The 14,590-nt window shown below is 54.2% G+C and overlaps 1 protein-coding gene across 2 annotated transcripts; it reads left to right on the top strand.

The window, feature by feature from the left end:
* Window positions 1-11,063: 11,063 nt before the first annotated feature.
* LOC101943626 (protein phosphatase 1 regulatory subunit 3C-B-like) lies at window positions 11,064-14,075 on the top strand. 2 transcript variants are annotated; one of them, XM_005286462.5, is made up of 2 exons: window positions 11,064-11,209; window positions 11,970-14,075. In XM_005286462.5, the coding sequence occupies exons 1-2, from the start codon at window positions 11,196-11,198 to the stop codon at window positions 12,865-12,867; spliced, it is 912 nt and encodes a 303-aa protein (XP_005286519.1). In that variant the 5' UTR covers window positions 11,064-11,195; the 3' UTR covers window positions 12,868-14,075. The 2 variants fall into 2 exon arrangements, with proteins under 2 accessions (XP_005286519.1, XP_042696726.1); XM_042840792.2 differs by lacking the exon at window positions 11,064-11,209 and adding an exon at window positions 11,612-11,806.
* The last annotated feature ends 515 nt before the right edge of the window (window positions 14,076-14,590 follow it).

A 14,590-nucleotide genomic window follows, 5' to 3' on the forward strand; every position in this document is an offset into this window, starting at 1 on the left:
TTTGCTTCAGGGAGAGGAGAGGGAAGTGCACAGCTAATCTCCAAACCCCCAAGGCCACTCCAGTGGGTTCAGCCAATGAACTCTAATGCAAATACATTATCTCCCCACTCCCTGCCACCCTTTGTATGTGCACAGAGAGGGCCTCACCTGATCAGCTGGTGAGTGCAGGTCAGGAGGGCTTTGGGAGGAATTTCTAAGTGGCTCCAGGGAGTCCCTGTGGCCTTCCTGTTAACTGGGCTTTCTGCCTGCAGTGACTGGTGCTCTGGACAGGGAGTGGCTTTCCCAGAACAACTTTGCAATAGAGTCCTGCCAGGGAATGAGACCAAATCCCCTTTCCTGGTTCTCCTTTCTCCAGCCCTCCCCTTTCCCCACTCCTTCCTATCTCTACCAGGAGTTTACACAGCACCTGGAGGATAATAGCGTTATAAGGAATAGCCAGCATGGATTTGTCAAGAACAAATCATGTCAAACCAACCTCATTTCCTTCTTTGATGGGGTTACTGATCTAGTGGATGGGGGGGAGCAGCAGATGTGATATAACTTGATTTTGACACAGTTCCACATGGCATTCTCATAAGCAAACTAGGGAAATTCAGTCTATATGAAATTACTGTAAGGCGGATGCACAACTGGTTGAAAGATCATGCTCAAAGAGTAGTTATCAATGATTGGCTGTCAAACTGGGAGGGGTATCTAGTAGGGTCCTGCAGGAGTCAGTCCTGGTCTGCTACTAGTCAATATTTTCATTAATGACTTGGATAATGGAGTGGAGAGCATGCTTATACAATTTGCAGATGACTCCAATCTGGGAGGGCTTGCAGGCACTTCAGAGGACAGGGTTCAAATTCAAAACAACCTTGACAAATCAACAAGATTAAATTCAAAAAGACAAGTGCAAAATACCACATTTAGGAAGAAAAAATTAAATGGCCAGCTAGCACTGAGGGTCTCTGCACTGAGGCTGCTGCTGTTGCTAGCATTGGTTGAGTACCCCCAGTGCTAGTTACCATGTAAATACTAGTGTGGATGGGGCACAAGGATCTCTACTGCTGTGTCTATCCCTGCTCTGAGCAGATTTTCTTGCCGTGGTGGGGAAATGCCTGAGCCCTGTCTGCACCAGTTGCTGCCCAACTACAGGTATTAACTCTTCTAGCATAGACATACCCTAGAGATGAGAGAAGAGCTTCATCTGCAAGGCCCTGCAGTTCCTGGCCTCTCCGCTGAGACCAGCCAACAGTACGGTCTGGGCTGTGGCTATCTGCTGCAGGGAACTAGTGCCTCCTTCAGGTACCAAACAGCTGTTCGCTGTTAATGCCTCTAGCGCCTTCCAGCTTGGCACAGATTACAGCTGTAACTGCACCCATATCCCAGTCTCCAAGCTGAGGAGTTAAACAAGAGCGTGAACTGAATGCTGCTTCCGGTCTTCTCTCCCCGTCTCAGGAAAAAGGGTATAGCAGTAATGGGAAGAGTTGAGAGAAGGGCAACGCAAACACTTAGTAACCTGGGAACACTTCAGAAAAGGCCTGGGACTGCTTAAGTCAGCAAGGAGATAATAGGGGATGGCATGATGAATGTGTACGAAATGATGAACCATATAGTGAAGCCTGGGGAAGTTTTCCTACTGTATATGCCCTTTCTCATGCTCTCTGGAGATCTAACTCAAAAGCAAAGGATCGCCCAATGAAATTAAAAGGCAACTAATTTAAAGCCAGTAAAAGGAAATACTGCTTTACCTGCTGTGTGACCTGTGAGACTCCCTGCCACAAGGTGTTGCTGAAGCAAAGAGCTTAGTAGGATTCTAATAAGGTGAAAAATAAGAATAGCGACAGCGAACATGTTGTGGAAGGAATCTAAAGCCACATGCTTCAGGACACACAAGCTACCTGCCGGGGCTAGGAAGAAATTCTCCTAGGAAGATGTTATGCCATCCCAACCCACGGCAGGATTTTTGTGTCTTCCTCTGGAACAGCTGGTCTGACCATTGCTGGAGTTGGGATACGGGGTTGGAAGGACCGTTGGGTCAGGCAGTTAATTCCTTTGTCCCTGTTGGATAGAGAAGAAAAGCTCCTCCTTCCTTGCTGGTTTCCACATGCCTCTTCTGTGTAAGCGGGAGCCACCTGACTAACTTCCAGGGCTCTCTGCCCTCTGCCATGGCCATGGGTCTGTTGGGTGTATCCAAGGGCACAGGCCTGCAATCCTCAAAGGGCCTGGCCTCCCCTGCACGTGCTCTCTGGGAGGTGAGGGAGCAGCTCAGCTCCCCTGTGCAGCAGGAGGCATAGGGATGGCATGTGTGCAGTACAACGCGGGGTGAGCAGCTCTGCATGTGCTGTGGTTTAGAGCATCCCTAATGAATCCATTTATGTAAAGAAGATTCATTAGACACAAAGGTGAAAAGGAATCTGGTTTTAATCCTAAACAAGTGAGGAGTCCAGTGGCACCTTAAAGACTAACAGATTTATTTGGGCATAAGCTTTCCTGGGTAAAAAACCCACTTCTTCAGATGCATGGAGTGAACATTACAGATGCAGTCATTATTACACTGACACGTGAAGAGAAGGGAATTACTGCACACATGGGGAACCAGTGTTGACAGGGCCAATTCAATCAGGGTGGATATAGCTGATGAAAGTTGCTTTTGTAGTGAGCCAGCAGCCACTCCCAGTCCCTATTCAAGCCCAAATTAATGGCGTTAAATTTGCAAATGAATTTTAGTTCTGCAGTTTCTCTTTGAAGTCTGTTTTTGAAGGTTTTTTTGTTCAAGTATGGCTACTTTTAAATCCGTTATAGAATGTCCAGGGAGATTGAAGTGTTCTCCTACTGGCTTTTGTATGTTACTAGTCCTCATGATCCTAAAGAGGTGGCACCAAAGGCTGATGGCTACAGTTCCCACTGTATGCCCTGCCCCCACAGACGGCCACTATGAGAATTCTCCCATGGGCTCTTCAGCTCCCGAACAAATCGCTGTTGTTTCCACTGGAGAAATAGATACTGTGGGAGAAACTTGCTGGAGTTTCTCTCTGTAGCACGTTTTCACTGGACCTCTTTCTCCTTCACCCTATTGTGTTTAATCAAGTAGTTGTCCAGACAGCTGCTTTAGCGCTGCAAAGTCTGAGGGGGGCGGGGGAAGAGAGCAGAGGGAAGTCACTCCTGCTGTCCCAGGCAGGAGAGAGAAGCTGGATCTTTCCACCAGTGGCACTTCCGGAGCTCGCTGCCCTCAGCCCTTTCTGCCTTTGGAAATGCAGCACCTGTGGCACCATCTTTGTGTCATAGAAACACCCTCCCTCCTTCCCCATGAATGCTCTGTGATAACCACAGGACAGCACTGCCCCAGGCTGCAGGCAGAGGATGATGAGTGAGTAGTTGGAGCAGGGTGCCAAGAGCCAGCACCTGGGGCCAGATTTGAAGATGCAGAGAGGCACCTACTGGGATTTTTTCAAAAGAACTAGGCCGGGGGGGGCAAACTATGGCCCTCAGGCCAGATCCGGCCCTCGAGCTCCCATTGGGGAGCGGGTTCTGGGGCTTGCTCCGCTCCAGTGCTCCAGCCAGGGAGCAGGGTTGGGGGGGCCGCTCCATGCGGCTCTGGAAGCAGTGGCATGTCCCCCCTCTGATGCTCCAGCCAGAGAGCAGGGTCAGGGGCCACTCCACTTGGCTCCCGGAAGCAGTGGCATGGCCCCCCTCTGGCTCCTATGCAAAGGGGCAGCCAGGGCACTCCGCTCTGCACGCTGCCCCTGCCCCAAGCACCGCCCCCACAGCTCCCATTGGCCAGGAACTATGGCCAATGGGAGCTGCAGGGGTGGTGCCTGCGGACAGGGTAGTGCGCAGAGCCGCCTGGCGGCACCTCCGCATAGGAGCCGGAAAAGGGACATGCCGCTGCTTCCGGGAGTCGCTTGAGGTAAGCACAACCTGGAGCCTGCACCCCTGAGCCTCCTCCCATGCCCCAATCCCTGGCCCCAGTCCTGATCCCCCTCCTGCCCTCCAAACCCCTCGATCCCAGCCCAGAGCATCCTCCTGCACCCCAGACCTCTCATCCCCACCCCAGAGCCTGCACCTCTTCCCCCACCCCAACCCTTGCCCCAGCCCTGATTTCCCTCTGAACCCCTCAGTCCCAGCCCAGAGCACGCTCCTACACCCCAAACTCCTTATTCCCAGCCCCACCCCAGAGCCCGCACCCCTAGCCGGAGCCCACACCCCCGTGCCAGCCCAGAACCCCTTCCCGCATCCTTCACTCCTCATTTCTGGCCCTAGCCCAGAGCCCACACCTCCAACCAGAGCCCTCACCCCCTCCCGCACCTCAACCCCAATTTTTGTGAGCATTCATGGCCTGCCATACGATTTCTATTCCCAGATGTGGCCCTCGGGCCAAAACGTTTGCCCACCCCTGACCTAGGCACATGCCCTGCCTAAGTCCCACTGAGATGAATGAGGCAGGTGCCTAGTGCACTTAGGCACTTCTGAAATCCCACCAGCTGCCTGTTTGTAACATTAGGTGTGTAAATACATTTACAAACCTGGCCCTGCAGCTCTTTGCCCTGCTCTGCCTCTGATTTACTTAGTGTGTGTGGTCTTGGGTAAGTCACTACCCTGTTCTGTGCTGCGGTTTCCCCACTGGACAGGGAGGAGGTGTTATGGTTTCTTTCATTAATTAATGTTTGCCAAGTGCTTTCAGAGGAGAGGAGTTAGTCAATGCTCTGTTGCTGCCCTTGCAGTGGAGGCCAGCAGGGAGCCTCCTTGGTTTCCCATCCAATCCCAGGCCACAGCACGGTAACATCCGCTCAATGTGCAGCAACAGTCAAAAAAGCGAAGAGAATGTTGGGAATCATTAAGAAAGGGATAGACAATAGGACAGAAAATATATGGCCTCTATATAAATCCATGATACGCCCACACTTTGAATACTGCATGCAGACATGGTCGCCCCATCTCAAAAAAGATGTATTGGAATTGGAAAAGGTTCAGAAAAAGGCAACAAAAATGCTTAGGGGTATGGAACAGCTGCCATATGAGGAGAGATTAATAAGACTGGGACTTTTCAGCTTGGAAAAGAAATGACTAAGGGGGGATATGATTGAGGTCTATAAACTCATGACTGGTTTGGAGAAAGTAAATAAGGAAGTGTTATTTACTCATAACATAAGAACTAGGGGTCACCCAATGAAATTAATAGGCAGCAGGTTTAAAACAAAAGGAAATATTTTGTCACACAACGCACAGTCAGTCTGTGGAACTCTTTGCCAGAGGATGTTGTGAAGGCCAAGACTATGCCAAGATTCAAAAAATAACTAGATAAATTCATGGAGGATCGGTCCATCAGTGGCTATTATCCAGGATGGGCAGGGATGGTGTCCCTACCCTCTGTTTGCCAGAAGCTGGGAACGGGCGATGGGATGGATCACTTGATGATTCTCTGTTCTGTTCATTCCCTCTGGGGCACCTGGCACTGGCCACTGTCGGTAGACAGGACACTGGGCTAGATGGACCTTTGGTCTAGCCAGTAGGACCATTCTTATGTTCTTATGTTAAGCTGAGCACTGGAGAAGAAAGCAGGGCCTGGAAATGAGTATCCCAGGTACGCTGATGCAGGAGGCTAAGGCTCTCAAACCTTGCTCTTGCCACTCAAGGTGGCTCAAGCTCTCTGGTTTGTCTGTGTGATGAGTTTGTAATCCAGAGCCGGAGGAGGGTGAGATGGGGCACCGGTAGGGCAGTGATTTCCGCAGCCTCCAGTTTGAGCCACATCCCTTCCCCACAGGAAGTGGGTGGCGGAGGGTGGGGAAATGCCCAATGGGGGTGATCTGCCTGTCACTAAAGCAAGGAGCAGGAAGTGACAGCCACAGGGGATGTGGTGAAAGGGTGATTCGGAGAAAGCAAGTTTGCTGACCCAAGCTATTGGCTTGGTCACTGCCAAAAAGTAACAGACGTGTGTGGAGTGGGAGCTACGTGTGCAGACGTGCAAGCACTGTACTCCATCTAGTGCGCGAACACAGCACCGCTTTTAGACAGGCCATGTACCTTCAGGGAGTTACTCCCATGAGCCGCTTCCCAGTCACAGGAGCAGAATGACAGGCATGGCTTGGGAAACCTGCCCCCGGAGTCTCACCTTGCACTAGTGTCTTTCTGCTGCCATCCCTCGCCGAAGCCCAGCTGCTGACAGCCACAACCCCTGCTGCATACCGCTGGAGTTCTGGGTAGGGTGTGAACTCTTGGCTGGGATGGGCTCCGCACTTGAGTCAGACCAGATGTCCCGAGTGCTATTGGTCTGATTAGCGTGTAAGCTCCTGTGGGCAGGGCAGGGTGTGCTGGAAGCCAGTGCTCCTCCTTTCCCATCACCCTAGCCCCCGTGGCACATTACACCTATGTGCCTAGTGCTGCATTCCATATCATCCTCTGGGTATCCTGGGCATGTCGCTTTTGCTCAGAGGTAGGCCCTGAATTATTTCCTTGTGCTCTGAGATGTGTGGGGAAAATGTCTGAGAGAGAGTCCTCTGGGCTTCTGAGAAGGAGCCTGCTGTCCTGCTCCCAGGAGCAGTGACTCAGGGCTGCATCTTTGGGGCTTTGGGCTGCAGCTCCTTCGCCTGGGGGTGTCTTGCTCCTCACCCATACACCAACCTTAGCTGCAGGAAGCAGAGCAGCCACGTCCAGCCGCTGCTGAGGCCTTGTGGGGGTTGGCATCAGAAGATCCCAGGAGGAGGAAGCATTGCTGTTAATGTTAGAGTCCCTACGTACAACCGCCAAACTGGGCCTGAGTTCCTGGGCTTTGGGACCCACAGCTAGCTGGGCACCCTGATCCTGCGGTGCCAGCAGCCTGCTCGGGCTGATGGAGAACAGGCCTGTTAGGGAGAACAAGGCTCTGCGAGGAACAGCCCAAGTGTTTGGACAGTGCCAGGGCACAGTGCTTGGAAAGGCCAGGCGCTGCCCTGTACCAGCAGCCTTGGGCATGCTGCTAGCACATGGAGAGGTGTAGCTGGATCCCTGTTATCAGTCAAGGACGCTGTCAAGCTCTTTCTCCCTGTGCGGGGATCTGCGTGATCACTGGGGAGCACCTAGTGTGTGCTCCTTCCCTAGCCCACTGGCCCTGACCCACACTTATCTGTCTCTTTTCCTTTGTTTACCCACAGCTGCAGGAAAGCCCTGAACTCTGCAAGCCCCTGGGAGGCAATGTCTAATGAGTAATCCCCAGGTGTTTGCAGAGGCTGCGGCTGACAGGGCTCAGAGCTCCAGGTACTCAGCAGAGCAACTCTTCCCTGGCTGCTGCCCCATTCTCTGCAGCTGCAATGTCCCAATGACTCTCTCCCTCTGCAGCTGGCAACGGAGGGCAGCATGACTAGCGCCTGCCTATAGACCCTCCTCACCCTCACTACAGGGCCTTGCGCTCCCCCCGCTCCCCACACCTTGAGGCCTTGTGGAGTGTAACGTGGGCTGGGTGCACAGAGGGCAGTACTGCCCATCCCAGCTCCTGCGCCCCTGGCTGGCCGTTGGTGGCTTTTAGCCATGTATAAAAGAGTCAGGGTGTATGCAGCTGTGTCCATATTGCTTCTTTCTCAGAGCAGCAGGCTGACGGGCAAGGTCTATGCTGTAACCTGTTGCTGGCATAGCTGTTCATCGGGTGTGAGGAGGTGCAATTTGTGCCCAACATCACTGTGCTGGCAAAAGCCACCAGTGTTCACCTGGCCTCTTTCCTGCTGACCCCAGCAGTATGCGCCTTCTGAGGCTCTGTACTCTACACCAAGGAGTCCTACTTTCTTCCCTGACTACATGCCGCTACAGAGGCAGGAAGGTTGGTGCCTTCTTGCTAGATCCACTGCCAAAGCCCCTAACTTATGGCCTGATGCTCCAGCTCTGGGCCCATTGCATTGTCATTCTCACTGAGTGAGATGGGTGTGAAATGTTGCACAGGTGTAAATGATGGCCCTAGGTGCTGGCACTGGAGAATCAGGCTTCAAGGAAAATTTCCCCACCATCGCAGCCACCCCACCACCATTGAGATTCTCCCATGACTCCAGCAGCTGGAGCTTTAAAGAAACACCAAGTATTGTAAGACTAGTGATTAAACTCCTGAGTTGGCAGGACTGTGCTGGTGTAGAGAAGCACCTGGAGTGGTCTAGTGTAGAGAAGTGGCTGCCAGGTTGTTATTTTGTATTGTATTGTAGCACCTAGGGAGCCTTAGTCACGGACCAGGGCCCCACTGTCCTAGGTGCTCTACAGACCCGTAACACTCCCAAAGAGCTTGCATCTGGTGTATAAATCAAAAAACAAGGGGATACAACAAAAGAGAGGAGCACAAGGTAACAGTGAGACAAAACTTCAGCATGAAGAGCAGTGCAGTTGTAGCCATTTCGGTCCCAGGACATTAGAGAGACAAGGTGGGGGAGGTAACATCTTTTATTGGCCCAACCTCTGTTAGTAAGAGAGAGAAGCCTTTGAGCTGCATGGAGCTGAAGAGCTCTGTGTAAGCTTCTCTCTCTCTCACCAACAGAGACTGAGCCAATAAAAAATATTACCTCCCCACCTTGCGTGTCAGCAACAGTCCAGCACACCAACTGCCTACCTGTTGTCAGGTTTTTTTTGTAGGTGTCACTGCAAAGGAGAGACGGAGGGGGGGCAACAAGAGGCCTTTCAGCCCTGTGTTGTCCTGGGGGTGCAATGACAACCAGAAAGGGTTTTTTTCCTCTCCTGAGACTCATCTACCTCTGCTGCCCTATGACAGGGACAGAGCTCTCTGGCTGCCTGGGATCTCAGGCTAGTCCCAGTTCGGAAGATTTACTGACTCCTTGACCCAAATCAGAGGCCACACAAGTGAGTAGTTTCTGGGAAGGTGCAGTCCACTGGTGATAATGCCCCTGAAATGACAGCTTCTCCCTTTGACTTGCAGTAAAATGCCAGCCAAAGGCAAATGTCACCTGCTCTTACTGTTCCTCCAGACTATGTGCATCCCCCAGGGCTGGGGGGTAGGAAGCCTCAGAAAGGAGATGTCTGCAGCATCTGCTGTCTGTCTACATCAAGCAGGATTGTTGCATGATCCTCTGGTTTGTGGCCTCTAGTTCAAAGGTCCCTCTTAAACCCCACAGCATTGTATCACTTTACATATTAATAATAGAATCTCCACCCCACCCCTAGTTAGCTCTAAATTTGCTTCTGCTGCCAGGCAGAGAGCAGGATTTCCGTTTACGCTTATTGGAAGGCTCTCAGATACCCTGGTAATGGGCAACCACGTAAAAACTCAATAGATGAGTTGTGTCAGTCAGTGGCTGATGAAGATCTGTGCTGTCAGCAGGTCAAATCAGTCATGCTTAACGGAAGTGGCTAGGCAGCTTGAGAGAGATTAGCAGGCAGCGAAGGGAATGGGTGAACTGATCCAAGTGCTGGTGTTTTCTGCCAGCAAGCCCTGTGAGGGCTGACCAGGAAAGGTGGGCCTGAATGTTATTTCTAGAGATGCTATATTGATCATTTTTACTGGGCAGTCTAATACAGGTTCTTCCATTCTAGGACTCTTCATCTGCTCAAGATACTGGTGTGTTTCTCTGCAACTGCAGGAAACCTAGGACACACACAGTTCCAGACGGTGGTCAGGCCATAGACTCTGGGATTAAATCTCTGTATTTAGACACTGGAGAACTAGCGAGAGGAGCTCAGAGTGAGCCATTTTTATCCTTCTCTACTAGCCCGAGAGACCTTGAGAAACCGTAGCCACTACCCTGCCTTTGGATTCTGAGTTAGTTCTTTCCAGGGCCATTACTGAGGGTTGTAGTTTAAAAAGAAAACTGTGATGCTGTGAAACTATTTTTTTAGCTTTTTCAGAGCCACCCATGGGCTGGTGCCCTGTTAACCCAGCCCTGCAAAGCTGTGAACTTTTCTCTCCTTCCCCCTGGTCAATGAGGTGAGAACTGCCCTGCCCACATGGGCTATCTAAATACCAAGGGCTCGCCCATCAGAGCCAGTGGAAGTGGAGTCAAGACATTCAGAAACTATTATCTGCCTGTTTCCCTGGCCTCTCTGGAATGGGCTCTTTGCTGGCCTGGCCTCTCTCCCTCTGCTCTCCCCACATGGCACCTCAATTAGGAACAGACTGGGAGTTCTGTCCATCTGCTAACTAGCCTGTCCTTGTTCACAAACACACATTCACAGCTGGAGACTGGAAAGCAGCATGCTTTGTGAAGTTTGTCAAGCAAAAGGGAGATCTGGGGTCAGTTCCTGGCTCTGACACTCTGTGACCTTGGGTAACTCCTTTAATCTCTCTGTGTCTGGGTTCCCCCTGTGTAACATGAGGATGCTTTCCCACCTCACTCGGACATTGTGTGGATAAAGTGAGTCCTGATTGCAGGGTGCTCCGCTATTACAATGCTGCGGGTCATGTTAGCATCCACCTGGATAGTACCAGAGTCCTGATCTTCATGGGGGCCCTCTGTGGCCTGCAGTGATACACTGCAATAATCATGAACTTCCCTAGCAGAGAGACCAGGCCCTGCACTCAGATGCTGCACCCTTGTCAGCACCCAGCACAGATTTCCACCTGCCCCTAGAGTTCTCAGCAATCCCTGGCACCCGGGGCGGCTGCTGGGTCTAGCTGGTCACAGAGCGCATTACGGGGCTATTGTTAAGCCTGGCAGATGGATTTAGAAGCAGTGTCTCAGGGTGGGTGTCGGCGGCTGATTTAGCGGGGGAGGATTAGCCATTAGCCGCCCGGCCCAGGCTAAAGCTCATTCCAATCGGGCAGTGACCGGGTCCTGAGCCCTGGACCAGGCCGACCCGAGGGCGGGGAGGCTGGGGGAGGAGGACGCGTCTGCCCCGTGCAGCACCACGTCTGGTCCGGGAAGGGGGTTGAGCAATAACCCATTCCCCGAAGGGAAGTGACGCGCGGCCCCTTTCCTCATCCCAGCTGCCCCGGTCTGTCCCCGCGCCCAGCACGTGTCCCGGGTGCGGGGTTTGGAGCGGGGCCCGGGGAGCGCCCAGGGGTGCTGGGGCTGACAGGCCGCGCTGGCACCTCGGGCCTAGGGAGCCCGGCCCCGGAGCGCCCCAACCCCCCTGCACGCCCCGCGCCAGCTCCCGGGGCCGGGCTCCGAGGGCGAGGCTGCAGTGGCACTCTCGGATCCCGTTGGTCGCTCTGTCCCGAGGGGGCGTGTCCCGCACGCTGATTGGCCGACGGGGGGGTGTACCTGCCGTTCGTGGGTTTCAGGCGTAGTAGTGGGGCGAGGAGCGGAGTCATGAGCTGCAGCGAGTGAGTGCGGCGGGGGCTTGGTCGGAGGGCGGCTGGTCGAGGGGGCAAAGGGGAGTGGGGGGGCTGGTCTGGGGGGCGAAGGGGAGTAGGTGGGGTGAAGGTGAGCAGGGTGAGGCTGGTCCGTGGGCGAAGGGGAACAGGTGGGGGTTTGGTCGGAGGGCGCAGGGCGGCTGATCGATGGGGCAAAGGGGAGTGGGGTGGGGCTGGTCCGTGGGGCGAAAGGGAGTGGGGGGCTGGTCGATGGGGCAAAGGGTGGGGGCTGATTGGTGGGGTAAAGGGGGCCTGGTCTGGGGGGGAAAGGGAGCAGGTGGAGTGAAGGCGAGCAGCGTGAGGCTGGTCCGTGGGGTGAAGGGGAACAGTGGGAGTTGGGGGCTGGTCGGTGGGGCGAAGGTGGGCTGGGGGTGCTGGCAGTGAATTGGGAGGTGGATGTTGGTTGGTTTTTCAGGCGAAGTGGCTGCTGGTCTCTCGTGGGGTGTGTGGGGCTGGTGGGTGGTTAGTGTGCAGGAGTTTGGGGGTTGCTGACTGGCAGGGTGGGAGGCAGTGGCCGTTGTTTCATTGGTTGCAGGTCTCTGGCAGTGGGGTTGCTGGTGATTTGCAGTGAGTGGGTTTAGGAGGTTCTGGGGGGGTTGTTGCTAGGGTTTAATTGAGCTCTTCTCAGTCTGATCGCAATGTCCTCTGGCCCTGCTAGATATCTCGTGCTGTTCTCGGCTCTCCCATCCCCAGGCTACGCCCCTAACCCCATATCTGTGCTTCTTTCCAGGCTGTTCCAGGTGTTTAGCACACCCCCAGCCATGCCTGTGGATTTTGCCATGCGGCTCTGCCTGACCCAGTCTCCTCCCATCCGCAAGCTGCTGAACTCCTATGAGGAGCTGCGGGGTAGCCGGGGGCGCAAACCCCTCCGCTCCTGCCTGAACCAGAAGCCCAGTGCAGAGCCAGAGCGGCGGGACAGCGCCAAGGGCAGCCGGAGCAAGAAGAAGAGGGTGGTGTTTGCTGACATGAAGGGACTTTCGTTGACAGCCGTCCGCTTCTTCTCCAAGATTGAGGAGGACCTGTGTGACCTGCAGCAAGCACTGTCTGACCTGACCTGCCTCAGGCCCAAGCTGCGAGACCCTCGTCCGGAGACAAAGAAGTACACGCTGGACTTCCCACAGCCCTCTGCCGACTACACGGCCTTCCGCAACCAGCTGCACATCAACCTGATATGCCTGGAGAACTGTCTGATCCAGGAGCGCTCCCTGTCGGGGACCGTCAAGGTCAGTAACATCGGCTACGAGAAGAAGGTGCATGTCCGCATCACCTTTGACTCCTGGAGGAGTTTCCGGGATGTCTGCTGCCAATATATGCACAACACATACGGCGCAGCTGATGCGGACACGTTCTCCTTCGACATCACTCTGCCCAAAGCACCCAGCCTCCGCGGAGCCATCGAGTTCTGCATTTCCTTCCAGTGTGGGCAGAAAACCTACTGGGACAACAATGGTGGGAGCAACTACAAGGTATGCCACACGAGTTCCTCATCCCCTCCCAGTGCCCTCTCCCAGCTAGTAAGGGGGTCCAGTGTGGCTGGGGAGCAGCTGGGCCCCTCCAAGGCAGCAGCACTGGTCCTCTCTCACTGGCAGACCTGGAGGCGTTCGGAAAACCATGGTCCTTACTGGTAGGAAGGAGCGTTCTAGGTGTGGGTACAAACGCTCTGCTCCGGCAGAGGCAATGCCTTGCGGGAGCCCTGCTGCGGAAGACATTGCTCGCTACTTCACTAGCTTGTCTGTGTCCATTCTGATCTTCGCGGACGCTGCTTCAGCACCAGGACCTGCCATAGAAGCTGGAGGTCATAGCTCAGCTTGAATCCTGGGTCTGGGTTCTCCGCGCACAACGCATCACTAGCAGAGACTGTGCCAGGGAGGCTGGGCAGGGATTGTGTGTGGGCATCTCCTGCTGCTGTCTCATCACTTGCGAAAGTCGCTGGGGAAGGGCCTGGCCAGACCTTGGCTTGTTTGCAGAGGCCGGCAAAGTCGCTGGCGGGTCAAACGACCAACCCGCAATAAAAACTGCCCAGCCAGCCTAGCAACCAAGGGCTTTTGGACTCGGTGGGTGTGCAGGTCAGAACGGCAGACCCGGTGGGCCTAGAAACAGGAATGGGAGAGGCTGCCTAAGTGCCTTGTAATTGCCAGGTGTTTGGAACAAATAGGCATCCAGGCCCGTGCCGCAGATAATAGTATGACTGTCTGCTGCACCCAATGGCCAGCACGTGTACCATGAGCTATGCCTGCATCCCCTGAAGGGAACCAGTGGCTGTCACTTTAAATCCCCTCGTAAATGGCAAGGGGCTGTGGGACAAGGCACCGGCCTGGCTGTTGGGGCTTCCGGCTCATTTACCCTGGTGGGAGTGGCTGGCAGGTTCTTCACACTGAAGATGACAGACTGCGGGTGGCCAGGCACAGTGGTGAGAGGCTCATTGGGATGTGCTCCTTCAGGACCTGCTGCTGTGGGAGGAAGGCTGGCCTGGGCTCGGCTGGCTTTCACTGAGGCCGCTAGTGACAGCACGTGTGTCGCTGCATCAGTTCGTATCACGCCTCCGTAGGGGACCATGCTCACCTGCGTCTGGTGTCACTGGCCGCCCTCTGGGAGTGCAGTGACTCAGTACAGTGCAGTGCAGCGTGCGAAGTGCAAGTGCCCAGGGTAGCCTGGCTCACTCTGAGATCTGTGTGTCTGCAGCCCATGCAGGGCACAGGCTGAGCTGGACTGGCTGTCAGTGCTTAGCTGGGCCAGCTGCTGCTGTGATCTTGGTCCTGGGCCACTGGGAAATGTTCCGGTTTTAGCTGTTGTGAATAGATTTAGAACCTTAATAAAAGTCTCTGTATTTTGTGAACCCTGCTCCTCTCTCTCCAGCCGATGGACAGCGCCTCCCACCCCTCTAGCACACGCCATGCCGTGCACTAAGCAGTCTCCGCCTCAGGTCCATCCTCTACGGGTTGCTCTGCTCTTTGGTGAGAGGTGGGAGCAGTGCCTGCCTGTAGCTTTGCTGAAGGGCACAAGAGCATGAAAGTTGCCCTGCAGACTGCCCCCCTGCCAGCAAAGCTGCAGAGCTTGTGACTATCTGAATTTTTTTCAGAAGTTTAGTTTCATTCTGTTTCATGGAGCTGCAGACCAGTAAGCAGAAAGGCCCATCTTCTTGGGACTGCAACCTAACCAGCCAAATGCTGATGGTTTCCAGCACAAGGAATAGGTCCAGCACCCACTGCTCCAATAATGGGCTGAACCCCTCCCCCTCCTCCCCCCCCCACGCCATCAAACACAGGACGGGGCAATATGATCTCCCTGGTATTGCTAAGGTAGCCCACCCCCCTCAATGAATCACATGGAAATAGAATCACAGACCCCCTG

Source organism: Chrysemys picta, chromosome 2 (genome assembly GCF_011386835.1).
Source record: "Chrysemys picta bellii isolate R12L10 chromosome 2, ASM1138683v2, whole genome shotgun sequence".
In the NCBI taxonomy this organism is placed as follows: domain Eukaryota; kingdom Metazoa; phylum Chordata; order Testudines; family Emydidae; genus Chrysemys; species Chrysemys picta.